At 39.4% G+C, this 14,399-nt stretch overlaps 1 protein-coding gene and 1 long non-coding RNA gene across 2 annotated transcripts in view; one reads left to right on the top strand and one right to left on the bottom strand.

Moving 5' to 3' along the window:
* Positions 1 to 14,399, bottom strand: part of LOC144635118 (uncharacterized) — a 69,600-nt gene that overhangs the window by 36,577 nt on the left and 18,624 nt on the right. The window lies entirely within an intron of this gene.
* LOC144634923 (uncharacterized) lies at positions 4,394 to 13,004 on the top strand. The gene is made up of 7 exons (XM_078493979.1): positions 4,394 to 4,793; positions 5,430 to 5,927; positions 6,577 to 6,657; positions 7,661 to 7,892; positions 8,393 to 8,611; positions 10,324 to 10,878; positions 11,516 to 13,004. Exons 2-7 carry the CDS (start codon positions 5,466 to 5,468, stop codon positions 12,601 to 12,603), a joined length of 2,637 nt encoding a protein of 878 aa, XP_078350105.1. The 5' UTR covers positions 4,394 to 4,793; positions 5,430 to 5,465; the 3' UTR covers positions 12,604 to 13,004.

Raw genomic sequence — 14,399 nt, 5'->3', positions numbered from 1 at the left:
TATTACCAGGTGCAACATTGGACTGGGAATCAAAAGCTTCCACCTTGTGACTGGGGATGGAAAAAAAAACAGATAGTACCCTAACTCCGGAAATGACCGAGAAAACTCCTGCACTGGAAACTCTCCTCCGTGTTATCAGATGTAACTGCAAGGTGGACTGTAACATTGCTCAATCGGCAGTTACAGAAAGCACGGACTTGACTGTTCACCTGCCTGTGGAGGGTGTCGTGGAAGTGCTTGTTTTAATTCACACCAGCTCTGACAGATCCAGATAGCGATACAAAGGACGCAGTCAATGCCATATGATTTAATGTCAGTACTGTTAGAAAGGTACCGATAGATAATCAGTGATGTTTTTATGTCTGAAGGTATTCCAGTTACTGACCAGCAAGGGTTGATAAATTGCTATTTTAATACTTTTTTGTTGAATATTGTTTTGAAAACGGTCCATGGTAGAACTTAAATGTACACTTTACATAAAAGCACAATGTTTTTACATGTTAATTGTAACTACAAGTAGTAAATGTCTTGATCGAACAGTTTACAATGGCTAATTTGCATAAAAACATGGCAGTCGTCATCACATGGATTTTTTACGTATTTCCCATAAGTTGATTTTTGTTGACTTTTAGTATGTTAATATACATGCCTCAAAAGCAAACAATATGAAAAGAAAAATTCTGTTGCAAGCATTTTGACCTCCTGGCATAACTTTACTGGGCTAATAATTTAATTAACAGAGTCATGAACGAGTGAAAAAAGTGCTTCTTATCTAAAACCGCTTATTGGTAATTGTAACATTTTATTTAATGAAGTTATTATCAGTAATAAACGATCAGCAATCAAGTTAATTTAAGCCTATTTTAACCATGTATAGGGTAAAATCATGGTAGGTTGATTTTTTTAAAAACCTCTTAGTCTAATCGTGTCAGTTCTTGTTGGAAAAATACTTTAACATTAGTGCTTGTGAACTGAATGTTAACTAATAGTAGCACTTGTCCATATACTTGATTAGCTTAGAGGGAAAAGCGGCTTAGAAACTCATTAATCTGATTATATATCTCTCATCTGTTTCGTCCTTTTCTCGTTTGCGTCAAATCAACCGCACAAAAGAAGCCGGCAAAGAAAGAACTCTTGTTTTGTGACAAATCCTCTTAGATGATGGTTTGTATGATAGCCTGCCAATGATATAAATTAGCCTTCTAAAAGCAGCCGTGTTTTGCTAGTTTGTTGCGTTTTTCTCGCCTTTGATAAAGAAAGGAGAAAGATTACGACTGTTTCCGGAGGCTTGAGTTGCTTTCGGCTATCACCTAGAGCTTAGGCTTCTTTCGTACAGTTCGTACTCTCCAAATTATCTGCGAGCCCAAAAACTTGATAGTGCACGCTAGAGTACGAACCAATTGTCTCAACGTTGTGCCATCCACAATTAATAAATCGGAGGTGATATGTGAGAGGTCTTAGCCAGCATTACAGAACTTTAAGTCCTTTGAAGTGATTGGAGTGGAAGTACATTACAGAGATTTGTTATTTTGTATTATACTTGTAAAAAAACAGCAGCAAAGTTATCGTGTCCGATGTTTGTAGCAGGGATGCCGTGTACTCCGTTGAATTTTTCGGACTACGAATTGAAAAATTGTGTACGTCACAAACGGAGAATTATTACGTTCCGCTATGGTATTTATGAGCTTTCTTGGTCCGAATTTGGGTGAACCGCAAACTTAACTCAAAATTGACTTTTTGCCCATTATCTTGCATAGCCCAATGTGTAGTCTTAACAAAAGTAAAGATCCAGAATTCTTGCTATATAAATAAATTTCTTTTTATCTTCTAGTGACGTGTGTATCAAGCGCTTTTCTTGGTTTATTTTTGCAAATCTTTTGTTTAAATTTTCTTTAACTTGAGGTGACAAATTCGACATTTTCCTTTTATCGATTTGTCATTTGTTTGCGCACACACCTGTTCGAAGAGCTATATAAACATGCTTTGCTGTCAACTCATAGTTGCTTTCCCTGTTCATTTTGACAGCTCTAGAACAAAACAACCGCTCAGTTTTCTTCCTCGTCTGTTAAAATAGCTGGAAGAAAAACATTTATAGTTCGCCTTTTTTCGGCTCTTTCCGAAATAATTCCCTCGCTTCCATGATGAACATTGCTCGCGTAATTTTTGTCATCAATTGTTCTGTGTTTTTCCGTTGGACAGGTTTCAAATGATTTCATTTCTGAGACTTCTGGTTTCCTTAGCGATATGTGATTACTGTTGATAGAGAGCGGATAATACGCTTTAAAATCCATAGCTTTTCTTTTCCACTGTGCAGAGTTACCTAGGGTTTTTCCAGTGGGTCTTGCCAATTGTGGTAAAAAGGTCGCCGCGTCTTTTCTTGCCTTAAAGTCAATCGAAAATTCATCTAAGCGCTTGTTTCGTGAATCATCTTCTGCCTTCAACTGAAATTTTTTTGCACCCTCAACTCGCAGTTCTTTCAGTTTGCTGGCAGATTTAAGCGCAAGATTTCTTCTTTGTAAAATGCTGTTTTGGATAATGGCAGTCACGTCTCGCTGATCGCAACCAACTACACTTGAGAAAAACTCTGGCCGTTCTGTTTTATCGTGGATTCGTCTTTTATCACGCTTGATATTCCCTTGTCTGTGAGATTGTACTCTTTCGTCTTTGTGTAAATCTTTGTTTAAACGGAACAGAAAACCTCCTGGACTTACAAGAGACAAGCTCCTCTGAAGCTCAACATTTTGAAGAAAACTATCCTTTTTTCTATCTTCATTCGGGACCTCTTTGTGATGTAGTTTCGTACCGATTGCACTAATGCTTCCCGTGTTAAACATCGGATACATTCGGATATGATGAGCAGCGAGACTTCTTTTTATAGGGTCATAAAAGCACGATGAATTCCTGTCGATCATAGCGAGAAGCTATGAAAAGTCATCTGAAGAAATTCACGCTGGCCATTTCTTTTGTTTTGTTTCGAGGGGAGCGCCCGAAGTCATAAAATCGCCACAACAAGACAAACAAAACACAGTAGTCCGTGCGCTTAGAAACGAACGTGTGTAAATGATGCGAACGCAACAGATGTTTCAACTTTTAAACAATTGACCGGTCTTAAGCAAATAACGGGTTTTTGTGATTGGGTGAAAAAATGAACGTTATTGATAAAGAAGGAATTATGACATGACGTTTAGAAGAAAAGTGATAAATGTTTTGTATCTTGAAAGACAATTACAAGTGAATCAAGGAAATAGGCTAGAAAATTTGCTAAGTGTCGTTCTGTTAGTGTTTCCTTCTAGTTAATTAACAAAATTTCACCGGATGATATCATTAGAAAGGAGTCATTTCACTTCGTTAGTTTTTGTGTGTGGATAAATTAAAGATTTAATCTGTTTTTGTTCTTTTTGTATGTATATTTTTTGGCAGGTAACATGAAAAGCAATTATGGCCGGCATCCTTTAATTGAGCTCACCAGTTTAACAAATAAACAAATGTACACTGCACAAATTAGTGCGTTGGCAGATTTTTACGATGGCAAAAGAAACCTTTCCCGCGAAGAATGAGCCCGCGTTCTGTGCCAATGCCCTCGATCAGTGTGGTTGCTAAGCGACGTTTATAAACATTCCCTATCTAGTCTATCTGAACATCGAAGCGATAATAGACCATAAAAATTTTCGGACTTGATTCCGTATAAACTGCGCGCTGATATTAATAAACCCGAAAAAAAATTTGGTTGACTTTGTTGGATTAGAATTTTGTACCGTATTGCCATTTGGGAAACTCTAAAAGTCAAAGCAAATTTTTATTCTGAACGAAATTAAAGTATAAAGTACGCATTTGCGACCTGATGTCAATTTTTGAATCCTGTTAGAGGAAGATTAACAAATCAGATACGTTAACTTTGTAGCCAAGCTTCGTTGATGTTCATGTCACCTTTATTTGCACAGCTTTTCGTATCATTTTCTCACATTATCATAACATTATCGATCGTTACAGTATTAAAACGTGGCGATTTTGCGGTTTATTTCAACGATGCAATATACTTCAATCAGTTTATCTGAGTTTATTAAGACAAAAGAGAGAAATACGTACATGTAAATTACACTGAAAAAAAAAAAAAGAAACAGTATTCAGCATATTTATGCGAAATGCGAAAAATTCGATTATTGATTTTGCCTTTAGCTTTGCCATGTCTTTAAGTCCTAAAAATAGAGGACAAAAGACTCGTTTACAAATTAATGCGATGAAAAAAACAATACGTGTGCATGTGATATAGGTAGCTTTCTCGAGTATTTTTCTGTCAATAAATGATATAATAGTTTATTTTGTGGAAAAGAGAATGCAACATGCAGTAAGCGATTCGATCTTCCGACCTTTTTATTAAAATGTTCAGTTTTTATTTTCGATTATTTATCGACCCTATTCTGGCTAGGCCAATTAATATACACTTCTCCGTCGTTTACCATTAATTACTCTTGGCATAGGTGAAGAGTTTCTGAAGATTAAAAAAATGCGTTGAATTTCAGTGTGTTCAAGCTTCCCTGGCGTAAACGTCTTTAGTGTTTACACAGCTTTCGTCGTCATTACGCATATTATTATTAACAATACTGCATGATTCATTACATGCAAATATAACGTGGTCATTTATCTGCCGTACTTCACTGATTAGCGATGTCATCTTGTTTCACAACACAGACAGCACAATGTTTCTGTATTATCTCTTGATGCTTTTCTAGATCAAGCGGTTCTTCTGCGCGAATGCATCACACATCTTACGCTGGCCATTCCAGTTAGCACAGGTAAAAGAATAATGTTTCTTCGTTGAAAACAGGTGCAAAACTCAATTGTTTCTGCATGTTATAAATTGATGGCTTGCCTCTTTCTTCTAACAGGAAAACTTTACAACCTAAGATGTATAAAAGGAGATGTCATCATTATATTCCAAACTTAACTGCAATACACATGATCACTTTAGATCATACAGTGAATTTTAATCTATGGTAAATTTCCTCTTAGAGACTTCTACAAAGGGTAAATCAATATATTTTTACAATAAGACTATGAGCTCGAGATTTCTATGGAGCGATATAGTACGTCGATGCAACATACTATTCAATTTCTTCCTGATATATTTTTACCAAACAAAAAGCTTGTTTGACGCAGTATTATTAGGATATGCACTTTCAGCAAAATCTTTTTCTTACGCTATATGTTTAACGATTGTGCGCAATGGCTTTTGAGCACTCCTTGTGTGGTTTTACATGAAAGAGCTTTCAACAAATGTAATCGCTCATTATAATAAAATCAGAATCGAACTGGCGCAAGTCTAAAAGGCCCTTAATTAGAAAAATGCTCGCTAACTGTAAAAAGTTTGATATTGCGCATACTTAAATAACTATTAGTTGACTTTTTTGGTTCGTTGCAATCTTTTTAAGGAGCTAAACAAATCCTCAAAGCTGTTTACATTCGACATGAAGTGCTTTTCATTGCCTACGACCCGTTTTCGTCGACGTATCTGTCTTATCCTGGTTCCTGTGGTGATATTGACTTTTATCAACCTGTTGCTGTGCACATGGAAAGTTATTTCTTGGGAAGATGAAGAATTCGAATTTAATATAGTGGAACTAACGCATTTAGGAAAGAGAAGAACCTACAAGCACATACTTTTCACGAAAGCTGTCTTACAGCCAAAAGCGACCCAAGAAACTTTACATCGTCCCAGTTTACAAAGATGGACCAATCAAGAGACACCAAAACCAACAACGCCCAGAGCGACTCCTCAGAGCACAGCCTGGGCACGAATGGAGAAGAGTTCAAGCCCAGTGTATAACACGAGATTGAGGAAACAAGTCCGTACCCCTTCAATTGAAGAGGTTGAACGAGTTACACTTAAGATTCAAACGGTGCCAGCGCAAAAAGGAGTGAACAGAACGGTGAGAAAATTCATTTTGAATGCTAATTACCCTATACCCTGACAAAATGATAAAACTGAATGTATACAGTCATTTCGGGCGTCTATTTTCATTCTATTTTCTTGTAAGTAAAGCCTCATAAAGCCTGTTATCAAGAGTAGTGGCCCATCAGAACCGGAGCTTTTCCCGGCTTCTGTAGCATTAAGCGACTAGGAGTATATATCCCTCCCCCTGGATGGGATGCTAGTCCATCGCAAGGTAACCCCAACAGTAAATTTGCCAGTACCAATTTATACACCTGGGTGGAGAGAGGTACTATGAAAGTAAAGTGTCTCACCCAAAGAACACTGACAACGCAGTGCCCTGGCCAGGCTTCGAACCCGTGCCACTCGATCCGGAGTCCGGCGCGCTAACCATTGGGCCACCGCGCCTCCTAGCAACGTAGTTGTCATGGTAACGAAGATTATGGGCTTGATTTTAACAAAATACCATTCGTACTCCTTTTATACTGCAAATTTTTTGCCGAAAACTGGAGGAGGAGTTTCTTTATCGTGTTCGCCAGAATTTCAGTATGTGTCTTATTTTGCAGCTGATTTGAGTCATTCAACGCCATGTAAAGGTTATTTAGTTATGGATTAAGTTGTTCACAAGATTTTCCTTTCGTTACTAGGCAAAGGCGCCTTCATCACAAGCAGACCATGATCATGCGCACATCAGTCTATCTCAAGTCACTTTGCAGAACTATATTGAAGTAAGTGGTTTTGTCAATTAAAAGCCTGTCTGTATTTAAAAGGACTATGCATATGTCACGGGAATTTCGCACTTTTTTGGGCTTAAACTGTTCTGAAATAAGTGGTAGGCAACTTAACCCATGAAAAACATTGTCTTTGAACATTTAACGGAATATATAACCTTTATTTGGGGATAGAAATCAAACTTTGGCTATAAATATAGATTTTTTAACGCGCGCGGAAACGATTTGAAAACGTTGACTAACATTTTCAAATAAGTGCAATCCATTTCCATCCGAGCCATCTGCAGCCAAACCCGCTTTTAAACAGTTTTAGTGTTCTAAAAAAGCAATTGTTAAGAAAAATGGACCATTTTTTTTTAGGTTACCTACGACACAAATATACACTTTGGCTGTTCAAAAATCTTTTAAAATCGGTGACATAGTCCTTTTAAAGCTTTAGCTTACCGTATTTTCTCAATTAAACGCCCCTGGCGTTTATTTAAAACTTGGCTGCGTGGATCCGCCGTTTATTTGAATGGTGCAGTTTATTCGAGCAAAATGTTTATTAAACAAGGGTTTTTAATCATTATTTGTGACATGAATGTATCTTGCCATCATACCATATTACACCTCAAATAAATGCCTGAAAGGCCAACTTACCACTCCACCTTGTCCCGGCGTTTAATCGATAAATACGGTATTGTTTGAGCAGTGGAAATCTGTTAATAAAGGCGGCGGCTTATTGGAGACAGGGAGGTGTATCATATATTAGTTTGGGTACCTATGTCTGGAAACACTACTTTTATATATTAACATCAATAATAAGTAAATGTAGCAGATGAATACCTTTAAAAGTGCAACATTGTCTTGTTTCCATATTCATGATCTGATACCGTCTAGGGAGGGGGAGGGGCTTTTTAAAACATTAAACTTCCGCAGGGGGTGGAGCTTTACGGTATGCGTGTCTACAAGCAGACTTCGTCATTCAGTGTGTTAATTTTGTCGCAATTCTCTCCATTAGTTGCAGAATACTAAAGCTAAACAATACCGCGACAGTAAGACTCCTGTACAAGTGTTTCACTCCGAACAGGAGGCTGTAAGAGCCTGTGAACTTGCCGGCGAATACTGCCAAGGAATCTCCAAACTAAACGAAGAGACAACGTTCGTTTACGCGTTGGAATCATACTTAAATCTTATCACGGATCATACAAACTCGACTTTGTATGTCAAAGCTAAATTTGTCACAAACCTCGGTAAGTATATTTATCGCGGGGCTTCTTTATCTTTATAAACTTAAAAAGATGTTTATTTTAGCCCGCTACCCTTTTGCGGCAGAGGCGGCTGAGCGTTTTGGAACGTGGGGTTAAGATTGTCCCAAAAATACTCGGCCTGTTTCATATTTGGAGCAACTCTTTTCCGTTCTAGCAACTTTTTGTTTTCTGAGCAGTTTCTAGACCGAAGATTCTCCGATTGTTTTTCGAAGGCTCTTCGAACGTTTCCGATCATGTTCGAACTTTTCCGAAGATAAAAGAATTTTTTTTCGGGGGACTTCCAAGGAAGTTTTGAAGATGTTTCAACTCACTCACGAGACGGACCCTATACCCGACCCTATTATACTATTATACTAGTGTTTCGCACAAGCTGGGTGAAACAGCGATTTCTTAACTTGTAACCCGTGTCCTTGCTACTCGCTGTAATCTCCACCCCACCAAAAACCTCTGAAAAAAACATATCTGATCTTGTTTTATTCTAGAGTATTCTGACAACGAAGTTTCCTGTGGTGTGGTACCGTCAAAAAGGAAGTCGCCCAATTCTACTGATGTCGGCTGTCGACTCCCAGATATCGATCCTTTTGACAAAAATGCCATGCTTTATTTTCTAAAAGTGGCACCCATGTCCTGTGAAAGAGAAGCTGTGCTGTTTACCAGATACCGCGATGGTTCCCTGGAGGTTGTCCTAAATCACGATAGAGGTACTTTATTATAGGAAATTAACGCTTGTGTCAATTAAGGTATTTGAAATTAATGCGACTTAAATTAGCGCGAATCGAAGGAAAAGTTAATTCCCAATAAAGGAAATTAACGCGAAAGAGAGAGTAACATTTTAAAATGAAAGAAATTAACGCGATGTACACAAAGAAAAACACTTGTTGAAACAACAGGCGCAAATAGTTCAACACTAGGCGTATAATCCGAGACGGAAACAACGTTCGTGATACTAAAGCCAGACGTATGGGTAAGCGAAGGACGAAATCTGAGCGCTTCGAGCGTTCTTCACAGATTCAGGGATACCAGTAGATTAATACCCTGATAAATAATACTTTTTCCTAGGAGATTAGAACGTCTGGACTGTATCGAGAAATTGGGGCAAAAATAATGAGAATTAAGGTCGCGGAAATTAACGCTCCACTTAATTAACGGCGCAGAAATTAACGCTAAAAAAATTAACGCGAATTTTGAAATTCGCGCTCATTTCGTGAAGTGTTAATTTCCTATAATAATGTAATTTTAACTGTGAGGCTCTGTAAGGTTTTGCACACAAGTCCATGTCCTTTGCTGCATGTACTGTACTGTACTTCAGGCTTACGTCATGTCTTGTGCTTGCGTTTCACGTAAAAGTTGAGCTAAAATTACAGCAAGCAAAAAGAAAACCAAAAAGCGAAAAATAAAAACTAAGCTAAACGCTTCACTTGTCAAAGACTGCAGACTGACAATCGGAAGCTTGCATGTAAATTTTTAGTTTTTCACCAGAGGACGTTTTTAAAAATATTTTTATAACTATAACTACAAACAGACAAAAACAAACATGGAAAACGCGACAAGTACACTTGAAACTCGTCAGAACAAAGCTATAATGGTGTAATCTTTGTGGGCCAAAATTGATCACGAAATAAAGCTTTAAAGGTGTCTGATAATGATAATGATACTAAAGCAAATTCCAAAAAAAACGCGACAGTCATATTAAAAATAATCAAAAGACTGTGCAGACAGACGGCACTCTTGTACCCAGAGCCTGCTCAGTTTCTTTTGGCCTGCGTTCTTGGTGCTGACAAAAAAATCGGGCTTTGGGACGAGAATGGACAGATGGCCAAGCATTCAGTTTGAAAGTTTTATTCCTTTGTAAACAACCATTTTTTTGGTAGTATCCTAGCCCAGAAAGCCTTTTTCCGCCCGCGCAGTTGTTTTTAGGGGTGTTTTTAGGAGAGAAGTGAACACGGTCGCCCCTTAAAAAGACTGCGCAGGAGGCTAGAAAAGCCTTCAATCATTTTTGATTTCATACGTTTATAAGTTCTCAACGTATCAAGTAAAACTGAAAGAGTTTGATATCGTTATCCTGCCATGTAAAAACTGTTCAAAAAAATATTTTGCAATAAATGTGGAGAGGGACAGGGCGGATTGGGGGGGGGGGCAGGAGAATAGGAAGCGGGAGGCATACGGGAAGCGGGAGGCATACGGGAAGCGGGAGAAGAGAGGGTGGTAAGCGGGATTTTAAGGTGGCGGGAACTGGAAGATGTTGAGAAAAATTTCGCTACTTTTCGTAATATTTTGCGATAGAAATAGCATTAATAGGAGGAAACCACTAAGGAAAGATGCAGGAACCGGGAGATAAAATTACGGATAGCGGGTGGTTTAGAGCCTCTAGACCCACTAAAAATACTATAAAAATACTATACTTATTTCACAGGAGCTCCTTTAAGGAGGATTTCCTTCCAAACCATACATCGAACGAATGGCTCTGACTGGGGTTTCTCATTAGGAGTATCAACGCTACTGAAATACAGAGGTCCCATCACAAAAGTCAATCACGACTTCATTCGAATCAACGCCGAGTTCGCGAACGGAATGATGCAAAATGATTTCCACGCACAAGTCATTCCCAAGCCTGCTGTGTTAAAGCGAAAACCTCGCCATAGAGCTGGTCTACCCTTGAATATTATTATTTTAGGACTTGATCAAACATCACAGGCAACTTTCCAGCGTCTTCTTCCAGACTCTTACAAATTTCTTCGCGATGAGCTACAGGCGTTCATGTTTAAAGGGTTTTCTCTTGTTGGCGAAGCGACCACGCCTCAGCTCACAGCGCTATTGACCGGGAGGACTGTGGAGGAGAACTGTAAACGTCACGAAGCTCGGACTGGATTTGACGGCGCGGGGACTTTGGACAAGTGGCCGTTCATTTTTAAGACGTTTAAAAAGTATGGATATGCTACACTGTTTAGTGAAGACGCACCACCAGTGGGTAAGGAAATTTGTTCTTTTATCTTTGGTTTTGTCTCTATCATGCGTGACTGCGGGACACTGTAGTTGAAACGCGCGAGTCGTCTATTCTCTTAACCCTTGGACGTACAAGCAAATTCATACCCCCGCCTTCGTACAAAGGGGGGGGGGGGGGATGGAACCCTCCCCAGAGTTTTCGTTCTTTTAAGGCGCAGCGAAATTATTTTGTACTAAGAAGAAAGCCCATAGCTTAATCAACAAGATGATATAATTTTAATCGGCTGTGACGTCACATGATGCCACGTGATGTCATTAGAGCCGCCATCTTGGATTTCAACCTTTTTTAGAAAGTCACAAAATAACGGAAAATGATGCAAACTTAAGGCGGTGGAAAACGAAGAGACATTGTGGTGGACATATTGTTGCTTATAATGTTTTCATGTTCCTCAAAGTAATCAGAAACATTATTTGTGTCTTGGACTTGACACGAGTTTTGTGTCCGTAACAAATCATAAAATGTTGCGCGCGGGAGTACACAGGGAAATATTTGTGTCCGCAACAATGTGTCCTCGTTCGCCACCACCTTAAAAGCGAGGACAAACGGTGGGACATTGCGTGCAATTAACACTACATCTATTCTTATTTTTTCCGTTTTTCAGGTGCTTTTAACATGAGACTTACAGGTTTTAACGAGCCCCCTAGCGACCACTACGCGCGTCCCTTTTGGACAGCGGTGCCACACGGCCCTGACAGTGGACTTCATGATAAATGCGTCAATTCCCAACCGCAACACAAGCTACAGCTAGAATACCTCAAAAGCATGTTTAGAGCATACCCCAAGACACCGAAATTTGGGTTTACATTCTTGAGTAGTTTATGCCATCACATCACAATTATGCCACTTGGGGCTGCCGCTCCGGACTTTTTTGAGTTTTTCAAATCGATCCGGGACTCTGGATTTTTGAATGACACAATGTTCGTTGTCATGGGAGACCACGGCGCACGAACTGGGGAGTTCCGATCCACAATTCAGGGGAAACTGGAGGAGCGGTTACCATTTCTGTCCATAGCTCTTCCAGCTAGCTTCCGCCAAAAATACCCACAGTTAGTAAAGAATCTCGAACAGAACACCAAAATAATTATTACTCCACTGGATTTACACGCAACTTTTATGCATGTGTTGAAGTATCCCAGAGATCCGTCAAAATCAGAACTCACTTGGGGTACAAGCCTGTTTTCATCAATTCCTCGCAACCGAACATGCCAAGACGCAAAGATTCCTGAGTACTTCTGTCCTTGTGTTCAGTGGTTACCTCTAAACGTCACGCACGCGCATGTTCGCATAGGCGCTCTACGTGCCGCTGACTACATTAACAGTTTACTCGCAGAAGACTCGAGAGTGAGACGTCTTTGTGCGAAACTCACACTGTATGAAATTCTAAGTGCTTGGCAGGAGATGCCGAGTGTTAAAGTACGAACGTTTAGTGGTATAGAAAATGGAATTGGCTTAGGTTTTGGAAAAGCAGATTTTGAGTCATCTCAAAGTCCCAATGAATGCAGCTATCAAGTAAAATTTCGCACAAAACCAGGCTACGGGATATTTGAGGCGTCTGTTAAAGTCATTGATGGACATTTCATCGTGAACAAACACATTAGCCGTATAAATATTTACGGTTCTCAGCCAGATTGCATTAAGACTACATACCCACAACTCAGGAAATTTTGTTACTGCGGACATGACATCTAGTGCACATGCGTGTCTTCAAGCAACAGAATGTTTTACATTCTCGTCCACAGAGCCCGCGATCCAATTGGACTGCGACAAGGATCTTTTTATAGTGTTTAAAAGGAGAAGATCAAATTTCTAAATTTTATCCAGCAACAAATAAATTAGGATTTTAATTTTGTACGGTCATTCGTCATTGAAGGATTTAAAAGACACGTTGGATAAAAATCAACCTGATCATTCAAGAAAATAATAAAACTAATCGAGTGTTATTTTGTAAACAAACGAACAGCAGCAGCAACAACAACAACAAGAAACAACTAAGTCCTTTGCTCCTTTGCAACTCCGGTAAATCAAACTCCACATGTAGCCATATTGATTTGCGCTCGGGGGAGTAGGGGCGGGGGGAAGAATAGGAGAAAGTCGGTGCTAAATAGAACAAATAAATAAAAATAAATCGACTTTGTTTAACGAGGGTTGCACGTAACAGTCTTGCAACTGACAAACCTGTGGCCCTCGGATTCCCGATCGAATTGGAATTTAGAAGTTGCTTTTCTTTGGTACTTTTCTCTAAAGACGTAGCAGTACCGGGAAACGAAGCAAATTATGTGTCAATCAAGCCGTTGCTAGGAAAGACGCCACCCAACTGACTTTGTCATTTTTTTCGCAAAATGATTATCCTGGCCTTGTGCCCAGGGTCTTCGTTCCCTTTGACCAGCGGTCAGGAAACAGGCGACCCCAAGAAAATTTCTGATTGGAAGTCCGAAATATCGGTTCTCCGGTTCAATTGGTTCAATTTTTGGTACTTTTTCTCAATAATGAATTGCTAGCATAATTGGGCATTTTCCGCCAATTGTATCTACATTGATAAAAGCATAACTTTGCTTGTTTTTGGTGTTCTTACACTTTTCAAGACCTTCACGAAGCTCCAATCTTCCAAGCTCTCCAACGTAAATGTTGTCTCTACATTTATAGTTGTGACTTGGAAGAAGGCCTAGCCGATCACAACATGACGTCAGCCACGCCACCGTCACGAAACAACTAGGATTTGCGGTTTGTTGGGAATGCGCGAACTGTGACCCATTTGCAAATAAAGACTTAAACACTTCCTGTAGAACTGTCACGCTAAATTTTAATACATGCTCTTATGCATGCTGCCATTTCTCGCGTGCCAAAAGATTATAATTATAAATAATTGTGAGGTTTCAAAACGTGTGGTTATGCTACGCGTCGCTTCAGCGAATCCAACACATATTTCTCGGTGGAATTTTCCCGTCCAGTTACCGCCCCAGGCTTATACCGATGAGATGCGACATATTATATTCAATTTGTTTCTGTGTACAACCCAGGCAACATCATGAAATGTGGAATTTTAGTTCTCCTCTTGTTGTTTGACGGATGTTTTCCGTTTGTGTTCACAAGACGAAAACGCCAGCGCACTCGAGATTCAACTGAGAAAGGTCGTGCTAAAGATGGTGGATGTACGGCGTCGAAAACTTCCGACGATCGAACGCCTTACAAGAAACAAGAATCATCGCTCAGTGCTCCTCAAAAGCAGAAGAAACCAACTCGAACATTCGCATCAAGAGCTTCGCATTTCTCGGGACCACAAGATTTGAGCGACGAAGACAAATTATGGCTGCAAGCGTTTCGCTATGGATTAAGATAAGCGAAACATTTCAAATTATCAATTGTGGGGGAAAACTTCAATAAACTACTGTTTATTTATATTGGAGAGTCGAGAAAAAAATATGCAAGATTTGCGCAACAAACGTTACATGATTCGACATGATGTGAAAGCAGCAAAGCGGGAACAC

The sequence above is a fragment of the Oculina patagonica genome, chromosome 13 (assembly GCF_052425735.1).
Source record: "Oculina patagonica isolate OP01 chromosome 13, crgOcupat, whole genome shotgun sequence".
NCBI classification, from domain to species: Eukaryota; Metazoa; Cnidaria; class Anthozoa; order Scleractinia; family Oculinidae; genus Oculina; species Oculina patagonica.
This window is presented reverse-complemented; position numbering and strand designations above follow the sequence as displayed.

What these genes read in the sequence shown, in the direction of transcription:
- LOC144634923 (XM_078493979.1), top strand. Translation starts at nt 5,466, where the DNA reads ATGAAGTGCTTTTCATTGCCTACGACCCGTTTTCGTCGACGTATCTGT. An exon ending in TGTCCTAAATCACGATAGAG is followed by an intron (nt 8,612 to 10,323) that starts GTACTTTATTAT and finishes CTTATTTCACAG; the next exon opens with GAGCTCCTTTAAGGAGGATT. An exon ending in TGAAGACGCACCACCAGTGG is followed by an intron (nt 10,879 to 11,515) that starts GTAAGGAAATTT and finishes TCCGTTTTTCAG; the next exon opens with GTGCTTTTAACATGAGACTT.